Below are 23,104 nucleotides of genomic sequence, written 5' to 3'. Positions count from 1 at the left end.
AGCCCAGGCCCGCAGCCCGGGAGCGGAGGCCCGGACGCACCGCGCCGCGGCCCGAGTCAGCCTCCAGGCGCTGGAGGGAGCCTCCTGTAGCTTTGTTTCCCGGCGTGGGAGGACGGGGTCTGTCTTCTGCTCCCTAAAAGCCCCGCAGGCATTGGCTTCTCCCGGAGACTTGGGTCGGAAACCCAGCTGCCCCGGGTGTGGCGCTTGCCCTGTGGAATGAGAGGAAGTAGAGCTCACTTTGTAGAGAGAGGTTCAGACGTGGAGGCCTGCCTTCCAGGGTTCTTTTTACGGTCCAGGGGATGAAGCAGAAAGAGAGCCGATGCATGGAAGGGTTTGGTAAAGAACACAACGAGAAGGTGTCAGGCCTGCTGTGGTATGATCAGTTCATTGCACAAGCCCTGTGTGATGTCTGTGTAAACGGACATGATTATATACTAACCACAAGCTTTCCTAACCCCACCTCTTGCTATTTTACAGAGGCAGGGTTATTATGGGAGAGCGAAGTATTCACTTTCTAGGTATGGCTTCTTGTGTAGGCCTCTCAAAGTAGCAAAGGAATCACTGTCATGTGTGATATGTTTGAACAAAGCATCACCAAGCAATAACGTCTACTGTGTAACGTGTATGAGCACATTGGTTATCTTTTAATGGATTGATTTGCTATAGAAGACAGAATCTGGAGGGAGCTTCCCTGTAGGACAGGCTTGTGTGATAAGTAACCCTTGCTGTTTTCTAGACATTCCTGTAATTATTAGTTGAGTGATAAGTAGACATGAGAGCTTTGGAAAAAGATAATGACCTAAATTAGCTGCACAAATTTCCTTAAACATTTTACTTCCAAGGAGATTGTGAATGTGTGTGTGTGTGTGTACACGGAAGGATGGAATACATCCACAGCACTTTACAGCAGTGTGCTCTCATAACTAGTGTCTCCTGTGAAAAGCAAGCAAATAGAGACTAAACGGTAAACAAGACAATATTCTTTCTCTAATTCTTTACAAGTCAGAATACTAACCTGGCACCCAGCACAGCTTCAGTGTTTCATTATTGGGCAAGCACTGAACAACGAAAGGCAACCCAACCCAGTACTGATGAGAGAATGATTTGCAATCAGTACTTACTGTCACTGTGTTGTTGCTTCTAGTTCCGGCAGTGAAGTGATCTTTCCAAACATAAGAGGAATAAAGAAGTCACCTTCCCAGCTGTCAACGTCTTCCAGCACATTGAGCAAGAATATTTTAAGTACCACAGCAAAGGTGGTGTAAATCTGGAGGGGGAAAAATAAGTCTTAGATTTTTTTTTCCTTCCCTCCCTCCCTCCCTCCTTCTCTTCCTCTCTTTCTCCCTTCCTTTCTTTCTCCCTTCCTTTCTTCCTTCTTTCTCTCTTTCTTTGCTTCTTTCTCCCTTTCTTCCTTTCTTCTTCCCTCCTCTCTCTTTTCTTTCTTCCTTTCTTTCCTTCCTTTGTGTGCTCACAGTACTTACTACTGAATATCTTTTTCTAGACAGTTTATCACGCATTAGATGATGATCAGCCATGTGATTTTTTCAAGAAAAGGAATAGGATGAGTGAATCTCATCAGAAAAACAGGTAAATCGTTTTCAGATGATTGCTTCATCTTGCAAAGGGCATATGACTTCACTTGCTATCTGTGTGACTAGAATAAGTGGATATAAAATGCATATTTATATATTTTTTATTTTGTTTTTTGGTGGTGGTGGTGGTGGTAGTCATGGGGCTTGAACTCTGGGCCTGGGCGCTGTTCCTCAGCTCTTCAGCTCAAGGCTGGTGCTCTACCACTTGAGCCACAGTGCCACTTCCGGCCTTTTCTGTTTATGTGGTACTAAGGAATGGAAACCAGGGCCTCATGTATGTGAGGCAAGCATTCTACCATGGAGCTGCCTTCCCCACCCCCATAGTTATATTTTTATTTAGCATAAATGAATGGGCAAAGGGGAGTCAAGCTTTGTTAGCTGGTCAATTCCAGAGATCATGATCCTGTCTGTGTTTACAGACCTACTCTTTTACCAAGTCTTGGATTACCTTCCTTTGATTTTTTAAATTTATTTTTAAGTAATTATCTTAAAAGAGTTTCAGTTCAGGGGCTAGGAAGGTGGTTCAGTGGTAGAGCACTTGCCTTGCATGCATGAGGCCCTGGGTTCGATTTCTCAGCACCACATAGGCAAAAAGAAAAAAGCCGAAAGTGGCGCTGTGGCTCAAGTGGTAGAGCGCTAGCCTTGAGCTGAAGAGCTGAGGGACAGCGCCCAGGCCCAGAGTTCAGGCCCCATGACCGGACCCCCCCCCCAAAAAAAAAAAGTTTCAATTCAACAAGTCAGAGTATGAGTATAATGTGGTTTCTTTTTAGATAGAAGAGTCACTGCCATTAATTGTCTTTGACAGATGCACAAAACCATTCAGTTGTAAATAGAAGTATTAACAGCATTCATGGTGAATTCTGAATTATAGCTCCTCTTTCCTTGTGTGTGCTGTGTTGTGCTCTTGACAATGACTTACCATACTCTGTTTTTTTAGCTAAGAGTAACACTTTTTCTTGGGGGAGGGGGGCTGTCATGGGGTGTGAACTCTGGACCTAGGCGCTGAACCTCAGCTCTTCAGCTCAAGGCTAGTGCTCTACCACTTGAGCCACAGCACCACTTCTGGCTTTTTCTGCTTATGTGGTGCTGAGGAATCGAACCCAGGGCCTCATGCATGCAAGGCAAGCACTTTACCACTGAGCCACCTTCCCAGCTCCAAGAAACACATTTTTAAATAATCACTTAGTGTGATTGGAACCAGTAAACAAATAGTTGTCCCCCATTTCTGCTTAAATAATTGGACTTTTATTACAGCTTTAGTTAAATACTGCTTAGTGGGAAGCCAATTAAAAATAAGGTATTTTAAACTCTGAGGTGAGATTCTACCTCAGAATAAATTTCCTCAGAAAGAATCTCTTGCCATAAAACAATGCACATAATTTCCATTATTTCCCTTTGCCTGCCAGTCACAAGATTGCTTGAGTCCCATTTTTCATTCATAGTGGCTTATAATAACACCATGTAATTTTATTTCTATCCTTTCAAGCACAACTTTCCTGTGTGTCTTTCCTACTTGAAAACAATAGGATAACACTGATCAAGATGAATTGTACACATAAACTATACAGCTGTTAAACTGAAAACCCTTTTGTACAACTATTTAAAGATAAAATAGAGAGAGGAAAAATACTGATAAGATGTTTGTTTAAGGTATGAGTTGCACGTGCTATACTTTTACATATTGACATGTTACCTGACTCAGAATTGCCACCGAGTCCATAATGTCAGACTTGAATTTTACATCATATTTCCATTTACTCTAAGATAGCTATTCACAAGAAGGATGTATGCTTTACTTTAAATGGTTTTAAACATGGTTGAATACTAGTAGACCCAACTTAAGGTTTGGGGGACACTTTTCTAAACTAATGTTTTATGAACATTGGTCTAAACACAATTGGTCTAAATTTATAAATACTTTAAGAAATGTTCATGTTTTTCTTAAGTCCTAATGTAAACTGCACTTTAGACCTCAGACCCAAAGTTGAGACATTTTATATTATAGATCTAGCCACTCCCCCTGATGTGTCAAGTAAAAAGACGTGGGGAAAGGCAGAGAAAAGGAATTCGATCTGTGGCAGTGACAGGGAGACAGAGATTCAGTCTTTCAGCCATCTTTGGATGTGTGGACATTGGGCTTAGCTTTAAATTGACAGAGGACTGGAGGCGGGAGAGAGAAAGATACGCATACCCAAAACTAAGTCACAGTGCAGCTCTTTGTCTCTGGAAGAATTTTGGAGACCTTGTTAACATTTCCTCACTTGTGGGGAGCAGGAACTAATCGGTCTCTGTTGCCTAGCACATAGTCTGTAGCTTTTGACTTCCTGGGATTGTTTTGCCTTTTACCACAGGACGATGGAATTGTCTATCCAAAGCTAGTTTACCTTTTGTTGTAAAGTGCTTATTGGTGGTAAGTCCTGTCCTTCCTGGAAGTGATTATGAGGTGACTTAGAAAGAATTGTGTTAGATCAAAGTACAGATGAAGGAGGAGAGTGCTCAGCTTTTATCCTGCTTTTAGTTAATTCACGGGCCTTGCAAATGAAGTTTTAAAGTTGCCTCTTACACTAGTGTTTGGTGCAAAATAGGACTCAAGCATCCATGTTTGTTGCATGTATTCTATAGTGGTATGAATAGAGTACTATGGAGCAAAAGTCTGTCCCTGAAAACATAGGCAGAGGATTCTTTTTGTTTTTCTAACTATAGCCAGATAAAACGTTTGTTTGTTTATGTAGTAAGAAATGCAGTTTTTCTTTTTTACAGTAATATGGATGCTTGCCCATCTTGGAGTAAAGTACATCATTCAAAGAATTCTTCAGGAAAAAAACAGAGTAAATCCCAAATCCCTGGTGTTTCTTCCCAGCTGAGAAGTGGCCTGGCAGGGGCCTCCCAGCCAGCTGGAGACAAACACAAGGAAGGCATTTCTGCGGAAGGAAGACCTGGCCGGAATATACCCAGTCCCAGGAGTCAGGGGGGCTCAGGGCACAAGCTGCTGATGGACTTGGGATCGATGAAGATCATCGAGGAAGACGCTGATGAAGACAGCGCCAGTGATCTGTCAGATTCAGAGAGAATCCACATCCCTCCCTCTCCCCTCACACCTCCAGATCTTAATCTTCGAGCTGAAGAAATAGATCCTGTGTCCTTTGACCTTCACCCGGGACAGGGCGGGGCAAGGCCAGAGTACTACTACCCAGATTTCCTCCCACCTCCGTTCAGTTCCTGGGACCTGCGGGACATGGCCATGCTTCAGAACGCAGAGTGCAAGATAGAGGTGACCACCCGAGCTGGGAGCCTGGGAAAGTACATGGACAGACTCATCCAGCTGGAGTGGCTGCAGATCCAGACCGTGCAGTGTGAGAAGAGCAGAGCTGCTAAGGCCAGGCCTCCTGTCGCCCCGGGGGCCTCTGGAGCTGTGAAAAGCCCTGGGAGAAGCAAGCTACTTGCTAGTGCTCTGTCCAAACCGTTACCTCACCCAGAAGGAACTTCAAAGCCAGGCCCTTCACGAAAGAAAGATTGTCACCATGAGGAAGTCCACCCTTCCTATTATACATTTGAGGCCTCCCCGAGACGCATGGATGGGCCCAGTTGGACCAGGTTGGCCTCTCAGAAGCCAACCTCTGAGATGAAGACTGAGGAGAAGAAAAAGAAATCAAGTAAAAGCACCAAGCTGAGACACTGGGATTTGCCCTGCAGCGACAACAGCTCTAAGATGGAAGCCAATGGCAACATCCGAATTCCCAAACAGTCAGCCATGTTACTGGACCCAGCCGATCCCTGCCGCATCCCCAGAACACAAGCCCACGCCAATCTTAAGAAAAAAGGCAATGTGAATAACCAGGGTCATGCCACTGTGTCCAGTGAGAAGAAACTCAAAACAAACGGAGGAAAGCAAAACACATACAGATTAAAGTAGTATCTAAAATAATGTGTTGCAGACCCATAGATTCCTTAACCTCTTCTAGAAGTTCCAGCATTGGGCACCTGGAGACTGTCTGTGATGGCTGATTGTTAGGCGGTCAGTTGGCTCTTTGTCTATCCCACACCCACCCCAGTAGAATCACTTTCAAAGAGAGATTTTTCTCAGTGAGTCCTCCCTTGAATTAATAGCCAAACAAAAGTGTTTGAGAGCCCTTTTGGGTAACATTTCCTCAAAGGGATAAAATAATGATACCATCTAGCCTAGGTGTGGATTAGCTCCTCATTGTCACAGGTCCTAGTGTTGGAAATAAAGCCCTTTTGGCTACTGCCTCTCCTGCTTTTTCATAAGCTCTTCAAGCTAAATTTCTGTTTCACTCCCAGGAGAAGCCTTAGTTCCTCCCTGAGTTAGGGAGAGCTTGAGTTTCTATTTTGAGCAGTCATTTATCACTAAGCAGCTTGCTTGCCAGGACAATGGCATCCAGAATGTTAATAGGTCTCTCTGACATGATTTGAAAGGGTATTTTAAATTTAGAGGTGGAGTAAAGTCCATTCTGGAGTTCTGTAATCTGAGTTTAAATTATTTGCAGACTCTCCAGATAGGAAGTCTGTGGGCCTCCGCCTGATTATTGACTTGGGTGGGGATGGAACAGGAGCTCCTTACACCTTAACCTTTCTGGCAGGCAGACCACTTCCACCTTTTAGAAGTGGTAAATGGAGGGCCAGTCCTAGTTGCTTGTAACAGTTATCAGTGACCAATGTCAGTCTGTAATCATCCCTGGGGGGGTGGGGAGGGAGATGATAGACTTCCACCTAGAAGGGAGTAGAACGGGGGTGACTGTGCCGGATGTGCCTATGCTTCTTCTCTACCCCAGGGCATCCTGGCTGCTTCCTTAGTCACTTTTGCTTGTTCCTGGGGCCGTACTGTGAGTGTTCTATTGATATTTGTGGATATGTACAAAACTTAGGTGGACTCTCTTGATAGACTGTATTTTAATTACTTGATTTTATCCCTTGAAACATTATTGTATTGGTTTTGTTCTTTTTTTTGGCACCTAAGTTTCTATTTTTTTTATCCTGGGGATAATGAAAAACCTGGCATTGCATTTGGAAATATGTAATAGCCTGAATATGCTTCATACAATACTGCCATCAGAAACAACATAAGCAGAAGGTATATTTATAATTACAATAGGCAAGGTTAAATATTAAGATTGCCTTTTAAAAATGAATGTTAATCTTGATAAGCATAGGGACATTTTTATGATAATCTTTTTCTTTCAAGGCTTTCCTTCCAGGTTAGTTCAGATTCTCATTTATTTGTTTGTTGTTTGTTTGTGTTGTGCCAGTCCTGGGCTTGAACTCAGAGCCTGGGCACTGTCCTTGAGCACCTTTTTATTTAAGGATAGCAGTCTACCACTTGAGTCTCAGTTCTACTTCTGTTTTTTTGTGTGTGTAGTTTATTGGAGATAAGCATCTCATGGACTTTCCTGCCCCAGCTGGCTTCAAACTGCCATACTTAGCCTTCTGAGTAGCTAGGATTACGAGCAGCAATTGGTGATTCTCTTTCATTCTTTGCCTTTCATACCACTCTGCTGTTGAAAGCATGCTATTACCCCAGGTCTTATACTTTCTGTATGAACAGATGTACATATAATAGGGCCTGCTTCCTTCTCAAATGTACTCTTAACTGCTGTCCTTGGTCCTTGAGTGGTATTTGGAAAACAACACCCGATGTGTCCTAGTTGGCCTGCCCCTTAGAGCATAGATTAACCCATTGCTGATGGCCAGCTCCTCCCTTATTCTTACCCTCCAAGATTTTATGCAGCTCTTTGTGAAAGCTTCATGGCCAACTAACAGTAGTAGGCATGGCATTACATACATATATTAATATAGTCCTTATATTAATACTAAAGGGTTTATGCCAAGCTGTGGCCTTTTGTGGTTATGCAACAATGTGAGTATTCTGCTCTTCAAGATCTTGAATGGGTGAAGGGAGTTGTTTTCCTTCTGTGTCTGACCTATAGATCATCATGATAAAGAAATCTAGAAGTTATGTCTCATGGATTTTTTTTTTCACAGTTCCTTTGATCAAAGTTGGTTGTTTAAGCTGGGGAAGTCGTAACATTGTGTCTTGAGACAGTTCTAAAAGCCTGGAAAAATGACTTTACTTGTATCCCTTTTTTGCCTGAGGTTGGTTGTTTAACCAGTATTATTAGGTCAGACCAAAGCGCCTATGAACAGTGTTTTGTTTTTTAGAAGTAAGTTTAACATAAGCACAATGCTAGGTTTTTGATCTCTAATATACTTATCCAGCACACCTTAATGCACTGAATGCTGTAGATAAGAATCGTGCTGTTCTCAAGTTCTGCTTGATGGATAGTTGAATCATGAACTCATCGTGTCAAAACCATCTCGGATCCTGCTGGTCTGGTGACTCGAGTCACGATTTGTGAGAAGTGCCTCTCGTGTCTGAGGAGTTGTTTACATATACCTTGCATTGAAACCATTTAAAATCTGAGACAGGAATGAGAAAAAATGTAAGAAAAACTATTTGGGGCTGAGAATTGGTTGGTGGAAAAAGTTGGAGAAAAGTGCAAAAATATTGAATTAGAATGCTAGATCAAAATTTGCTCTATCTGTTGACTTTGAAAGTATTCTCATTTTTTAAGTGACTAAGGGGACCAAAGGAATAATTAGTAGCTTAGACAAAATTAGGGATGACACTATCGTTGCTCTTAACAATAGCTAATAGGTAGAAGAAAGATGGTTTGTTTTGGTTCTTTCAGTCTGTTAGGATACTTCCGAGACAGATGTAGGAACTTCCATCTTACATGATAAAACAAAACAAATATTGTTTCCTCTTTCCTTGATGCTATTAACTTGAGTAGTTATATTGAAAATTGAAAACTACTGGTGGTACTGTATTTCAAGGTGATAGAAAAGCATTATTTTTTATTTATTTTTTATTTTATTTCAGGGCACTATTTAACATGACCTGAAGATATTCAGCATGTTTATTTGTTATTATAATAATGGTATGCTTGGTTTTATATGTAATAAAACAATTCCTGTTAAGTTTTTGTGAACTTGAATTTGTTTTTGTTGCTGGAAATCAATTAAACAAAGAAATGTTGTCTAAATTTTTCTGGCATGGTTTTGTTTCGCTTCGCTTTTGTCTTAAGTTTTCTTCCAGTCTTTTCCAAGAATCGTCAGGATGAAATCCTGCCCCAACTCTGATCTTAATACTGAGCATGTGTGACACACAGTTTTGAACATTGCTAGAGACACTGGTGGAGCATTGCTGTGCATTGAGTTCTTGAATCCACCAAAGATGAGGAGGAGAAGGTAGGTGAGCAGAATATAAATTCCCATAAGGACAAAATTCAAGTACCTTGGGACAGCACTTACACACCCATAAACACATAGATCTCCAAGGAAGCCATCTGATCCGAAGGCAGCACCTCACCACAAACAAAACCTGAAAGGCCTCTTCCTTGGCCTCCCTTTCCTAAGCTCACTTCAGACAATGAGGTGTACTTTTTGAGCCTACTAGATTGTGGCAGTAGTGGTCGTGGGAGATGAAAATAATACTGATTTTAAACACAGGCTTAGGTCACACAGGAAATGGCAGCTAATTCATGGTTGTTGAAAATTTATCATCCACCAGGTGGCAGAGGAATTCTTTTAGCCTTGAATTGGTCTTGTTATTGCCTTCTAATCAAATGCAAAACTTTGCATTGGAATAAAAAAAGGAAATGAGAGAGAAGTACACTGAGTCCAAACCCAGACAGGTTCTGTTCTTAGCCTTAGTGTGTCACAAGAGAACAAAGGACACCCTTCCCATATCACAATCATTACCTCAGAAAAATCTGCATAGAGACCCTGTTCCATAAATTGCAATTTAAACATGCCAGTCCTTGGCAATTTCATATTTAAGGAAACTGTAAAGGATATGTGGAATATAAAATGAGAATGTCATGCATATAATTACAGTTTTCCTAGCTAGAGTGATGCTCTAAAGTGTGGAGCTCAGAACACCAAGGTAAAGGGAGAGGTTCCGAAGTGGGAATTCCTCAGCTCCTTCACAGAAACTGGAACACTGCTCTCCTAACGCTACTACAAGCCCAGAAGTGCCATTTGCCCTGTGCAAGAGGTGGTCACAGTAACAGGCCACCATCAGAATGGGTCCTGCCCCATACCCGAGAGCAAGGAAGGAAAGCTGGGTGCAAAGCACCTGAGCCAGCCCAGGCCAGGCCTTGCTGGGCATCTCCCGCTGTCCAGCACACATTTCCTCATGGCTGTCCATGTTCGTCACATGGAAACACAAAAATAAACAGGCCAACTTGGGTCTCAGAGACTATTTCTGCAAAGCTCCCATATCACCTGACACTTCAATAAAGTCTCATGGTTTTCTCTTGTGAACCTGTCTTTTGTTAGAGGAATATCGGGCCTAGCCTTTATGATAGGTGAAGGAAAGTACTTCTACTTTCCCCAGCACAAGAGAAACTAATCATGTCTTAGACTTCAGATTGCATAAAGGTAGCCCAATACTGTATATCGCTACACTCCTGAGACCCTCCAGCCCTCTGAATCAGTCTACCTTTTAACAAGATCCTTGGTACAATAAAGCTTGAGAAACATGTTTTCCCATGCTTACACACCGGCAAGTCTGAGTTGGCGGCTTCTATGATTTTTAAAGACCAGACATCCTCCCCCTACACCCAACCCCTATTACACACTTTGACTCTGAAGGAAATCATTGCCTTACCCTTAGCAGTTTTCTCCAGGGCCAAGAGGCCTCCTACTGGTTGTTTAATTGTAGAATTGATCACTGAGAAGCGATTTATGCCTCTGATCATCTGTATCACAAGTGAGAGCTTTCCCCTGTGAGTATTAGAATTGAAAGATGCCGACCAAAAAGTGAGGAAAACCTCTGGTGTGCATTTTCATTGTTTTCCTGAGCTGGACAATGATAACCCCCTCCCCCGTCCTTCTCCAAAGGATACAAATGAACACTTTGGAAACAGGCAGCAGAAGGCACTGCCCTTCACTCTTCCTCAATGCCTGCCTTCAGTAAGAGGAAGTGGGGAAGGTGGGGAGACTGGGGTGAGAGGCTGGGTGTTAGGCCGCAGGCGTAGCCTGGCCCCAGACAGTATTAGTGGCTCTCTCACATCATGGTGAATCTAATCCATCTTTATTCTTAGTGAAGAGCCCTTATCCCCAATTCCTGGGTACTTTCAGTGTAGTTTCTCTGGAAAGACAGCAAATGACTATACAAAGTGCCGTGTTCAACAAGCCTGAAAAACAAAGCCCAGCTGGCACCTGATACCCATAGGAGTTCTGTTAACATGGAAAGTTGAGGATGAAAATGAATCCTTTCTTGGAGGCATTCATAATGCATTTATCATCATAAAACACACCACTAAGAACCCCCTCCAGCACCCAGGGCGAGAAGGCTGAGGGTAGGTGACTAATTGCAGCTCAGGCCTTCCTTTCCTTCTTCAACACAAGCCATCACATTATTTCTCCTTTACAGGGAGCTAGGAGGTGCCACCATGTGGCCACAGGGTATTACTGAACTTCCAAGGAGACTGGAATTCAGGTGCTCGGAACAGGCCCCACCTTTGTACCCACTAAGATGGGCGGTGGGTATGGCCTGAGGATGCCATCTGGAACCACAGCTTAAGGGAAAGGCTAATTGGATAGCGGGTATTCTGCTCAGATTATTTTTGTCGTTGTTTGTTTTGTTTTGTTCGGTCGTGGAGCTTGATCTCTGGGCCTGGGTGCTGTTCCTGAGCTTTTCAGCTCAAGGCAAATGCTCTACCACTTGAGCCACAGTGCTATTTCCAGTCCTGGTGGTCCATTGGCGCTAGAGTCTCATGGACTTTTCTGCCACGGCTGGCTTTTAACCACAAATCCTCAGATCTCAGCCTCCTGAGTAGCTAGGATTACAGGTGTGAGCCACTGACACCTGGCCAAGCTCAGTTATTTTTAAGTGTGTTGAAATTTTGTTTGCTCCTACTATAGTAAAAACCCCTATTTCCTGCATCTTAGAATTAAGTATAAAGGTGAAATAAATCCTCCCCGAGTGTTCTGAGAGCAAGATCTCTTTCCCAGCAACTTCCTCTCCAGCATTTTCCCAGCACAGAGTGGGTCTGCTTGCACTCTTCCTGCAAATGTTCAACTTGCCTTAGTTCACCTAGCCTGCAGACTCTCAGCGACGCTGACTTAAGTGTCCCATAGGCTGATGCAGCTGAAGTATCTGCTCTGAAAGCAAGTGCTATGGAAATCCAATTGTTCTGCTGCTTCCTTTCCTGCCCTGGGACTACCTAGAGATTCTAAAATCACATTTACCACTCTTTTCAATAATAAACTCATCCTGAAGTAAGATGAAAATGCTCAGCTTACAGAGTTCTCAGTATAGTTTACCAGGAAATGTTACCTCTGTCCCATCTTCTGAAAAGCTCACTATGATATAATGGTGAGGTAATATATTAATGTAATCTGTGTTCATGTATATCAGATTTTAATTCAAAATTTGTTCATTGCAACCTTGAATTTCAATATAGGGTAATCCTAACATATTCATTTTCACAGAGTCCTGCAAAAATACCCCTAGTTGCTAGACACTCTTATCTGGAAGGACGCTCTTCCTCCTCTCTCCCTGCTACTTTAATTTCAAGATCAAAAAGGGCAGATTAAGATCACAAGAAGAGATGGCAGTATGATTTCACCTCCAGAGCCCATACATACTTGGAAAAAAGATATTTAAAAAGTGCTTTGAAAGGTACTTTTTTTTTGATGCTGGAGATAGAGCAGAGGGCCCTGAGCATGCTAGACAAGAACTGTACCACTAAGCAATACTTACTGCCCTATTTAAATTTTTCCCCTTACCCATCCTCCTTGACTTTTAGTTTTTTAGAATTATTTTCCACTTTTTAAATCATTATAGGGAAATTTTTATTAAAACAGCTTGCTATAAGAAAAGCTTATTGGCCATTCTAAAAACCAACGAAGAAATAGAAACCAGAGCTCTACTTTGCCACAGGCACACTCTGTACATCTCCCTGGCTGAGCTCCCATCCCCTGAGGCTGGGTCCCCAGACGGCCTGCCTGTGGCAGGTTTGATTTCCCATCGCTCCCTTCCTAGTTACTCTGCTGGCCTCTGAAGAGGTTAAAGCGCACACAGCAACTTGCCCGCTCTGACAGACATAAGCAGGGCTGAGATGTGAGGAGCAAACTGGGATGTAGTGTGCAGGCCTAGGGACCCCAGGAACAACTGGGGGAAACTCCGGTAGCTAGAAGGACACCAGGCTGTGAGGACTGGCCGGGTCTCTTGTGCTGAGTGTACCTTGGCACCTACACGGCAGATTGTGTGCCTTGTGCCGCTGCCGCCACCGCTGCTGCTGTTGTTGCCGCCGCCGCTGCTGCTGCAGGTGAACTGGGACTGGTGTCCAGAACCCAGATGCTGGGAACTGGAAACATAGTGAGTTGGCTTTGCCTTCCATGCTGAAGGAAGGGGACCAAAGAACTGAGTGCGATTGGCTGGGGCTGGAGCAGGAGCAAGGGCTGCCATCTTCAGGGTAGGCGGACAATGGGCTCCAGAGCTTGGATGAAGGGGTCGAGTGTCACAATTTTGGGATGAGAGGGGAGAGGGTTGTGGAGTCAGCTAAGGGATTTATCCTAAGATTCATTTACAAAGCACACACAGTTTAAGTTACACAGATAGACCTAAGTTTTCTAACAATACATTTTGTCTATAGTATTTCTGTTCTCACTTCGCATAGGATTAGGAACATCTCAGGGGTTTATATCCAAGACAAGTGGAGCAATCCAAGGGGGACTAAGTCTACTCCCTGCCCAGGCCAGTTGCCACTGCTCAAGTGGGAATGTAACAAGCAGGATCACGGCAAGAAAGATGGGCTCCTTCTGTTTGCCACTCAGTGTGCACAGTGCTGAGGGCGGCTGGCTTCAGTTGCTCTCTGCAGGTTGGAAGAGAGAATTCCTCCTTCTGTCTAGTACTAGTGGAGGGCCAGAGGTGACACAATGGTAGAAGGTAGATATTGTTGGCTCTAGATTTTAAATTCCACAGTGAACTAACCCAGGCTGGTCCACCCAGGGGGGCCAGGACTGGTAGAGTCATCTTGGGATTTCACAGAAATCGCAGAAGCTTATGTTGAACTGACCTAAGGGTGCATATAAGTTATTAGGATGAATAAAGCCTCCAAACCTTATAATAGTCTCATTTTCTTTGCCTGATAATGGAGCTAAAATTTATATGATCAGGGTCAGGGTCGGGGGAGGGGGGGTTGTAATAGAAACAAGGAAGAAATGTCGGAAGGGCTTGCATAGTAATGCTTCAATGTGTCCAGCAGTGTTCTCTGTCTCTCTCTGTCTCTCTGTCTCTCTCTGTCTCTCTGTCTCTGTCTCTCTGTCTCTGTCTCTCTCTCTCTCTCTTTCCTCACCCAGTTTGTCATCATCTGAGTCAACAGCTAAAGGAGCCACTTTTATGGAACACCATTACAGTTGGAAGAAGAGCTTGCAGACTGTGACCATTCAGGTTGTGGGCATGAGGAACAGGTATCAAAGATGATTTCTGGGATGGTAGGTGGTTGTCTTTTGTTAATAGGGAGCCCTGAGCTCTTTTTGCTTAAGGCTAGTGCCCTACCGCTTTGAATCACAGCACCACTTCCAGTTTTCTGGTGGTTTGCTGGAGAATCTCACAGACTTTCTTGCCCAGGCTGGCTTTGAACTGTGATCCTCAGATCTCACCTCCTGAATAGCTAGGATTACAGGTGTAAGCCACAATTTAAAACTTATACATAAAACATTTTTAATGTAGTATTTCGGGGCTGGGAAGGTGGCTGTCTGGTAGAGTGCTTGCCTTTCATGCCTGAAGCCCTGGGCTCAATTCCTCAGCACCACATAAGTAGGAAAAGCCGGAAGTGGTGCTGTGGCTCAAGTCCTAGAGCGCTAGTCTTGAGCACAGAGAGACTCAGGGACAGCACCCAGGCATGACCAAAAAAAGTATTTTCATAGTGTTCCATGCAAGAACAAACTGTGATCCTGAACCATTACCTGGCCTCCACCTGTGGGTTACTGGCGCTGAAGGAGGTTGCACAGAGGAAAACCAAAAAGCAGTATTTATGGTGACCAGGTGATACTGCATCTGTGTATACATTATATAATGCTCACATCGGGGTCTTCTGTCTCCCTAAGCATGCATCATTTCTTTACAGTGGAAACATTCAAAATCCTTTGTTTTAGCTGTTTGAATTGTGCTGAGCACATTTTATGTATATGTCCTACGTAGAAGGGGCATAATAATGCCTTTGTGATCAGAACCATTGTGGGCATTAAGTAAACATGCATGTGTACATTTATATGTGTGTGTGCATATACACAGAATTCACTCATAAAGGTATATTATCCACTTGACACCAAACAGCTAGCCAGGGAACAAACAAGATCTGAACACAGCCCATATTCGTCCCTATTAGTATTTTTTTGAGGTACTAGGGTTTTGAACTCAGGGTCTCATGATTGCTGGGCAGGCACTTTACTGCTTGGACCATACCACTGGCCCCTGTACTGCCTTCTTTAAGGGTAGAGAAGGTTCTGGATGCTAACCACATGTGGCAATTTAACTTTTTAACTTGGAATTAATATAAATGGGGTAAAATGTGAGATTCAGGTCCAGATGAGCACGATCCCAGTTCCGGCTCTGGGTGAGGCCCCTGTGTTCCAAGGCCACAAACCGGAGAGCACAGGACAGAATACTCCTGTCCTCCGTGTACACACGGGCTGCCTGACTTCAGCCCAACAGCCCTGGGCATGGGCGAGGTCTCGAGGACAGGAACCTCATACAGAAATGCCAAACAGTGGTTTGTAAGATTCCAAATTGTCCCCGATGAAAGTTGTCACTCCAAAATGGAATATTTTCAAGCATTTCTTGAAACATTTTCATGCAAACTCCTTAGTTCTTTGGTACCTTCATTGACTCCAAGATTTTTTTTTCTTCAAAATGTGCCAAAGCTGCCCAGCCCGGTCAGCCTGAGTAAGGGGGTGGTGCGTCCCTCGTCCAGCCCCAACTCTGAAATGGCCTGCAGGGAGGGCGATGCACGAGGCCCTGCCCGCCACTCTGTTGAAGCAGCCTGGTGGACACTGCCGTTGGGGGAAGCGCACAGCATGCTGCAGATCTTGTGCCTGCTCCTCTCTGCCTAGGTCGGCAGGGATGGAAACTGTCGTGTGAGCTCTCAGGGATGCTTTTCAGCAGACGCAGCTGTGTCTGGTGTCCCCGCATCACTCAGACACGCCATCTCCAGTTCCTTTCTGAGGCATGCCTAACACGGAAGCAAGCGCGCGCGCGCGCACTGCAGTGTGAGATTCCAGGAACCTTAGTGGCAAAGGGCAACTATTCACCATCTCTCATGTCAGCTAGGCCATTGCAGCACCCAGGACCACTGGGTGTAAATGATGGAAGGGCCCTTCAAGAGGCTTGTCATACACCTTCCCTTTGTAGAGGAGCAACTGAGGCCCAGAGAGGTCATGACACCTAATACAGGCCACAAAGGCGCCTGGCTTAGGAACGGAATTGATTTCCTCCTTCTTTTGCGAGAAATGAATTCTTGGTTTTCAAATTATGTACCTCATTTGGCTCTTTATTTATTTATTTATTGCCAGTCCTGGAGCTTGAACTCAGGGCCTAGGCATTGTCCTTGAGCCTCTCTGTGCTCAAAGCTAGCACTCTACTACTTGAGCTTTAGCGCCACTTCTGGCTTTTTCTATGTATGAGGTTCTGAGGAATCGAACCCAGGGCTTCATGCATGTTAGGCAAGCACTCTACTGCTAAGCCACCTTCCCAGCCCAGCTCTTTATATATTTAAAAGTACCAAACATTAACAAGAAATTTGATGCCAGGCACTGGTGACCCACATCTATCATCCTAGCTACTCGGGAGGCTGAGATCTGAGGAGCATGGTTCAAAGCCAGCCCAGGCAGGAAAGTGTCCATGGGATTCTTATCTACAATTAACCACCAGAAAACCAGAAGTGGCACTGTATCTCAAAGTGGTAGGGCATTAGCCTTGAGTGAAAAAGCTCAGGGGCAGTGCCCAGACCCCATGTTCAATGACCAGCAGAAAACAGAAAATTGGTTTATGAATTTATTGTCTGACTCACTTGGTTTGAAATTTGGGGACTCACAAAGATCCCTTGATGCCATGCATGCTCTGCCACCAAGTCCATGGTGTGACAGGGCCCAGGGCCCCCACCAAAGCTGAGCGGAGGCCACACCACACCTTTGAACCCTCAAAGCTGTGTCAGCCAAACCAGCTTTGTTTTCTTTGTAAGTAGCCAGCTTCGGGTATTGCATTATAGTCATGAAAAGTTAATTCAGGCAGATGTTCCAAATGTTGACATGCTTCACTCTAAAAAACAAAAACAAAGCAAAACAAAACACCCACATCCTTAAATATCTCTGCTGAGACCATCAGAAAAATCTGGAATTGCTGAGAAACTGTCAGGCTCTTTGTGGCAGACACAAGTTTCATAAAATTCTGATTCTTTTTTTTTTATGAAAGCTTTAATTTTATCGTGGGGAGCAGATGCTGCCGGTTGTTTTTCCTGGAGCAGTAAGCATGTTTTGTTTATCACCAAAGCCCACACCTGAACCGTCACAGTCTGCCGGGCGTGCTTTCAAGTACAACGGTGTCCCACAACCAAGTGGCTCCTTCCACTGGTAACTCAGACGGTGCCATGGGGCTTTTCTGTGAGATCAGCCTTCTTTTGGATGTATGCCCATCTGTTCACCTGGTCTCGTAGAATATTTAGCCAGTGTCGAATTTCATACAGTTAGTCATTTTCACTGCTTCATCCATTCTGGGGGAATTTAGTAATGAAAGTAAATTCACCAACTCCTTCATCCTTCAGTGGAGTGTTTCTTTTGCATCCTCTTTTGTTGTTTTTACTAGCTTGATCTCTCAGGGAGCTGGCATTCAGCCTGCCTTCCTCCTAGATCCAGCAAATTTACCCATGTTGCGTTGCACTGCACATGCTCAGGTGTCTAGGAAAATGGCAGAGAAGGCCTGTTTTCATTATGAAAGGAATCCAGTCCCGTGGTCTCTGATAGGTTTGCTGTAGTGACTGTCTATGGGTATCCTGATGTTTTCTTTTTATTATTATAATGAAAATCTGGAAGCAAGCTAGGAAATGAAGAAGCTTCCTCAGTAGGAATGAACAGTGTTGCTCATTGTTCTGGTGAAATACTACTCAGTACTGAAAATGAATATACCAGAACTAAAGTCCTGTGGAACACACACAGAATTCCCCAAAACTCAAATGCAATCAAAGTTCTAGGGTGCTGCTTCTGTGAGCTTCTATTTAAAAGCCAATACCAACACAATGGAATATTATGCAGCCATTAGAAATGACAAAATAATGGCATTTGCAGGGAAATGGATGGAGCTAGAAGGAATCATGTTGAGCGAGGTAAGCCAAGAACGAAGAGACAAATGGTACATGGTCTCCCTGATAAGTGGATGCTAAATCCAAAATGTTAGGTGATATGACAAAACTAACAGGACTTAAGAAACAAAGAACTCCCACTCATCTGGTTGAACCACTACTAAATATCCCCATGCTGCTGATCACATACATGGTATATAACATGTGAACACCGTTATATGTTACAGACTGTGATAGACAATTTGCTCCAGGAAAGTTAGAATGAACTTGTAACTTTAAATGAGCATCATTATTCCACAATACTGTGAAATTCCGGAAATTATGTAATCACTTAATCAAAAAAAAAAAAGAACCTCGGGGAAGAGAGGGAGGGAGGGGATGGTAGGGGGAAAACAATAGAGAGGGTAACAATGTTCAAGAGGAAGTATACTCATTACCTCACTCATGTAACTGTAACCCTCTGTATAGTATCTTTACAATAAAAAAAAAGCCAATACCAGAAAAGTCAAATGGAGTTTGGGGTATGGATGTCTCAGTCTGTTTTACATGCTGTAATAGCAATTTACCCGAGGCAGAGTAGCTGATCATGGAGCGCTCTCATGATTCTGAATGTGTGGAAGCCCAAGATCCTGGGGCTAGAGTAGGGCCAGGGCCTTTGCTGTGTCATCCTGAGGTGGAAGGCAGGAAGACAGGAGAGCTTGTGAATGTGGCCGGGCCTGGATTCACTCTTAGGCATACCTACTCTTCCTGGGACGACCCACTCTCAAGATCATGACATTAAACCATCCACTGAGGTCAGCTCACCACCTTTTAAGCGCTCACACTACCCAGCATGGCTGCATGGGGGATTACCTGTCTAAGCCACAGGCCTGGGGAGCAGGCTCAAACTATAGCCACACACACACACACACACACACACACACACACACACACACACTGCTACTGGTAATTTATGATGGAGAATACTCTGAGAAAAGAATTAGGAAGTGCAGGGCTTACACAGGAAATCTAAAACTTATGTGTAACAATTTACATCTCTCCATTCTGAAACTAACAGAGTAGAATATTACGGTAGGAGAGAATTGGGAGTATTGTCCATTGTATTGTCTTTAGTTTCCTTCTGCTAGAAACATTTTACCAAAAAATATGAAGTTTTGCAATAATTTTTTATTTTAATACTAAAAATGTGTAAGGAAACGTAAAAGATTCCAAAGCACCTTCCATAACAATCTACCAATTGTTTTTGTCTCAGTTAAAACAAAATCTTGTTTATCTCTCTCTCTCTCCTTCTGACTTTGTCTCTCTATGTCTCTGCATCTCATTTGTCTCTGCTTCTCCTCTCTTTGCCTCTATCTCTCTGCCTTCTCTCTCTTTGTCTGTCTCTCACTTAAACACACACACACACACACACATACACATACATTGCTTTCTTTTGACATATTTCAGGACTGGTCTTCCTGTGTTTTTGCAGTCTTTCTGTATATGTACTGTTTTAAGAGAATGAAGATTGCTGAAATTTTAACTCTAAATAAGTAATCCTCAATATAAATCAAGATGGCATTGTAAACTGCCAAGTTTTGTTATTTTATTTTATTTGTAAATAGAGACGAGTGAGGGAAATAGAAAGGAGTCCAGGTATATCTCATCACAATTGACACTTGATGTCATTTTATGTATACATATAAAAGCATTGCGTTCTTTGTAATGGACTATTCATTTTCCTTCTGTGATAAATGAGAAAATCATAGTGTAGAACGGTTTTAAATACTCCCCACTGGCAGTAATACATCAGAAGGTGGTCAAGAATTGAGATGCAATGAAGAAGAAATCACATCATCACAGCTCAGGGGTGGGCGGTGGCTCTGTGATAGAGCACTTTCCTTGCACGTGTAAGACCCTGCATTCTATCCCCAGCACCACACACAGCAAATGAAAAAAAAAAAAACAACACCTACATTCAGAGTTCTTTTCCAGTTGCTTCTAAGACCAGATTTGAGTGATTTTAGACAGCTTCCATGGGACTCTGACAAGGATATTCCCTACAAATTAATGCCATTTTTATCTTAAGGTCAGTAGCCACAGCTTCCAATGAGAGAAAGATGATCTTACTAATCAAATAAAGGAGGGGTTTGAATGCTGGTTCTTTAATAAATGGAGCCCGTATCTCCATTTTCCTCAGAGGCTGGATTGCAATTTTGAGTTCTTTAATTTCTTGTCCGTGTTTGATTTGCAAAAAGAAATAGTAACTGGATGTGGTCTTCAGATCTCAAGGTACCGCCAGGCAAGTGCCAAGGGTGCTCTTAGGTCTAATTAAAATACCACCCTCCTGTGATCAGCAGCAGTCAGCCTTCCGGCACCAGCTTGAGGTCCCCCCCGTACCTCTTTCTTCTCTCTGAGATGAAGATGTTGCACTGGGCTGCAGGAGGCATGCAGCGGCCCTGCCAGCTTCAGCCGGGTCCTCAGACTGCCTTGGGACCATTTGCTTAGTGTTGTTCTGAGTCATTACAAATAACTTCTTTTGTGTTGACAGAACTTAGTAATTAATAGGCAGTTAACAAATAACATAATGTCAATAGGCATGCATATACAAACATACATGTAGTAGAAACTAAACCATGGAGTTAAATTCTGTCTATGTTCCTGTGTCTAAAAAAAATATCTGGGGGTGAGGTGTGAAATCTCTGTCTCTGTCTGTCTGTTTGTCTGTCTGTCTGCTGTCTCTCTGCCAAAAGGAAGACTAGTAAACAGAGACCTTCAAGGCCTTGATGGAGTCAAGATGGCTCCCGCCTGCAATCCCAGCTCTGGGGAAGTGGAGACAGGAGGATGGTGAGTCAGAGACCAGCCTGTCAGCGCGTAGTGGGGACACTCAGGACATCAGGAAGGTGGAGAGAAAATAGAAAGGGATCACTTTCTCAGCAATGTTATTTTCTTTTTTTAGTTATGGTTTAAAAAAACCACCTATAAGTAGTTGTCCAAAGGAGCTGCCATTTACAAAGCAGTTTATGAGCTCAGTGTCATCTTAATCAATGTCACCCTCTTCATCCTTTTCACCCATCTGCCCCTCCCAACCCACCCCTTCTCTTCAACAACTATTTTTAAGTCTACCACAGGACATGTAGGGGTGTGTCTTAATGCTGTTACACCTATGCAGCTGCTACATTCTCTCAGGAACCCCCAGCTTACCCCGTAGAGGTGACTGTGTTAAGTGGATGGAGGCAGCTGTTGTGAGAGATGAGTTAGTGGGAGCCCTATGCGTGGCGCGGGGAGCCATGAATCCAGTCTGCTGTCCTCATGGCTCTCTTCTTCCTGCTGCTGCTGCTGCTGCTCCTCCTCCTCTTCTCCTCCCCTCCTCCTCCCCCTCCTGCTCTTCCTCCTTCTCCCCACTCCCCCTCTTCACTATTATTCCTATGATATCCAGCAAGACAGCCACCCATCACAAAAGTGATCCAGGAGAAGATAGGTTCTTACTCCCCATGGAGCTGGAGGAGGAAGGCCCAAGACCCTTGCCCAAACTCACGGGGGGGGGGGGTGAGGTCCTCTCTGAGGAAGGCTGCTGCCCTGCGAGGAGCATGCCCCTTTTGCTGAGCGGATCTAGTCTTGGAAGGAAATGGGCTAGATGGTAACATGGGGTAGAACCTTGTGCCTCCGGCAGGTTGTGTTGACTGGGAGATGAGAATTTCACCCTTGTCGACTTGTTTCAATGGAATCTTGGACATTATTTTCTTTCTTTATATTGTGTTAAAAATCCTGCAACTATTCTGGATTTAGTGGTACATAACTGTAATCAGCCTTTGGGTCACTGATGGGGCCCAGGTTCCCACATGACAGCTATCAGATGAGACCCCAGTTACCCACAATGCCATAGGTGCTGCCTCCCTCCCCGTGCTGAGGCTGGGAACGAAGGCGTGACTGCACCCCACAGCGCTCACCTGTACACCTTGCCACCACTGGGCCTTTGAGCTCGGTTTGGATTAACTTCTCTCTAGCTTTGCCACACCTCAAATTCTTAGGAAAACAACCTCAGCGACTTTGTACGATTTCAAGTCAAGGATATGCCCACTGAAAACAAACAAGAATCCCAGGAAGTTTTCGAGGCTGGGTGGTGAAAAGTGTATGGTCCTGAGATTTCGTGGAAGCTGAGTGGGCTCATTTGCCCCTGCTGTGTTAGGGGTCCTCAGTGCCCCTTACCAGAGTGAACACGGTGGGGCTGGTGAGGGACCAGCATTACTATGTAGCTCTAAAGATGCTATAGGGGGAGAAAAGTGGACCAGTCAGCCAGCGACTCCTCACATAGAAATGTTTTATTTCCTCTTCTTTTTCCACCAAGGGGTGAGGGATACCAGAGATTTCTCTATGGATATGGGAATGGGGAACTTTTATTAAAGGACCATGATCACACTGTGTACACTGTTTTACAACTTCCCTTCCTGGTGTGTGGACGTGGCTGGTCTTTCTGTGACAATGATCAGTCGTGCTTGAAGGCTGCAGAGTTCTGACAGGAGGGTGAGCTCATTCGGTGAATGCTTCTGGGGTGTGCATGTGTGTACGTGTGCATGTGTGTGCGCATGGGTCCGCACGTGTGTGCACACACTTGCTGGTTCTGGTTAGAATGCTGGGACTCAGATTCTCCTTTGACTTTTCCCCCCAAGGCTGATGCTGTACCAGGAGAGTCACAGCTCCACTTCCATCTTTGTTTTGTTGTTGTTGTTGGTGGTGGTGGTGGTGGTGATGGTGATTAATTGGAGATAAGAGACTTATGGACATGCTTCCTGCTTGGGCTGGCTTCAAATGGTGACCCTCAGACCTCAGCCTCATGAGTGGCTGGGATTATAGGTGTGTTGGTGGCGATTGTGTTACTTCCACCATGTAACTATTATGGCACAAACTGCAGCCGATGTCATTTTGCATCTTTACACAGCTACTTTCTTGCTTAGCACAAATTCTCAGATGTGCAGTTGCTGGGGATGAGTCCTTAATGCTGCTTTTGAATCCTAGCCCAGATACTTGAGCATCATAGGGTTTCATTCTCATGCCCCATTTCACTCTTTGCATTTATTTTATCCTTCTAGTTGCTCAATAATACGGCTGATGAGCCATCATTAATGTATGTAATCAGTGGACCTGGTACAG

General features: G+C 44.1%; 1 protein-coding gene across 2 annotated transcripts; it reads left to right on the top strand.

Annotated features, from left to right (window-relative positions):
- Positions 1–1,088: 1,088 nt before the first annotated feature.
- Positions 1,089–5,840, top strand: Fam217b (family with sequence similarity 217, member B). Of its 2 annotated transcripts, none has more exons than XM_013024283.1 (3): positions 1,089–1,256; positions 1,506–1,587; positions 4,353–5,840. In XM_013024283.1, exons 2-3 carry the CDS (start codon positions 1,562–1,564, stop codon positions 5,503–5,505), a joined length of 1,179 nt encoding a protein of 392 aa, XP_012879737.1. In that variant the 5' UTR covers positions 1,089–1,256; positions 1,506–1,561; the 3' UTR covers positions 5,506–5,840. The 2 variants fall into 2 exon arrangements, with proteins under 2 accessions (XP_012879737.1, XP_012879736.1); XM_013024282.1 differs by having other exon boundaries at positions 1,502–1,587.
- Positions 5,841–23,104: the final 17,264 nt, after the last annotated feature.

This window comes from Dipodomys ordii, unplaced genomic scaffold (assembly GCF_000151885.1).
Source record: "Dipodomys ordii isolate 6190 unplaced genomic scaffold, Dord_2.0 Scaffold75, whole genome shotgun sequence".
In the NCBI taxonomy this organism is placed as follows: Eukaryota; Metazoa; Chordata; class Mammalia; order Rodentia; family Heteromyidae; genus Dipodomys; species Dipodomys ordii.
Note: the sequence above shows the minus strand (reverse complement) of the source record. Positions and strands in the feature narration are given on the sequence as shown.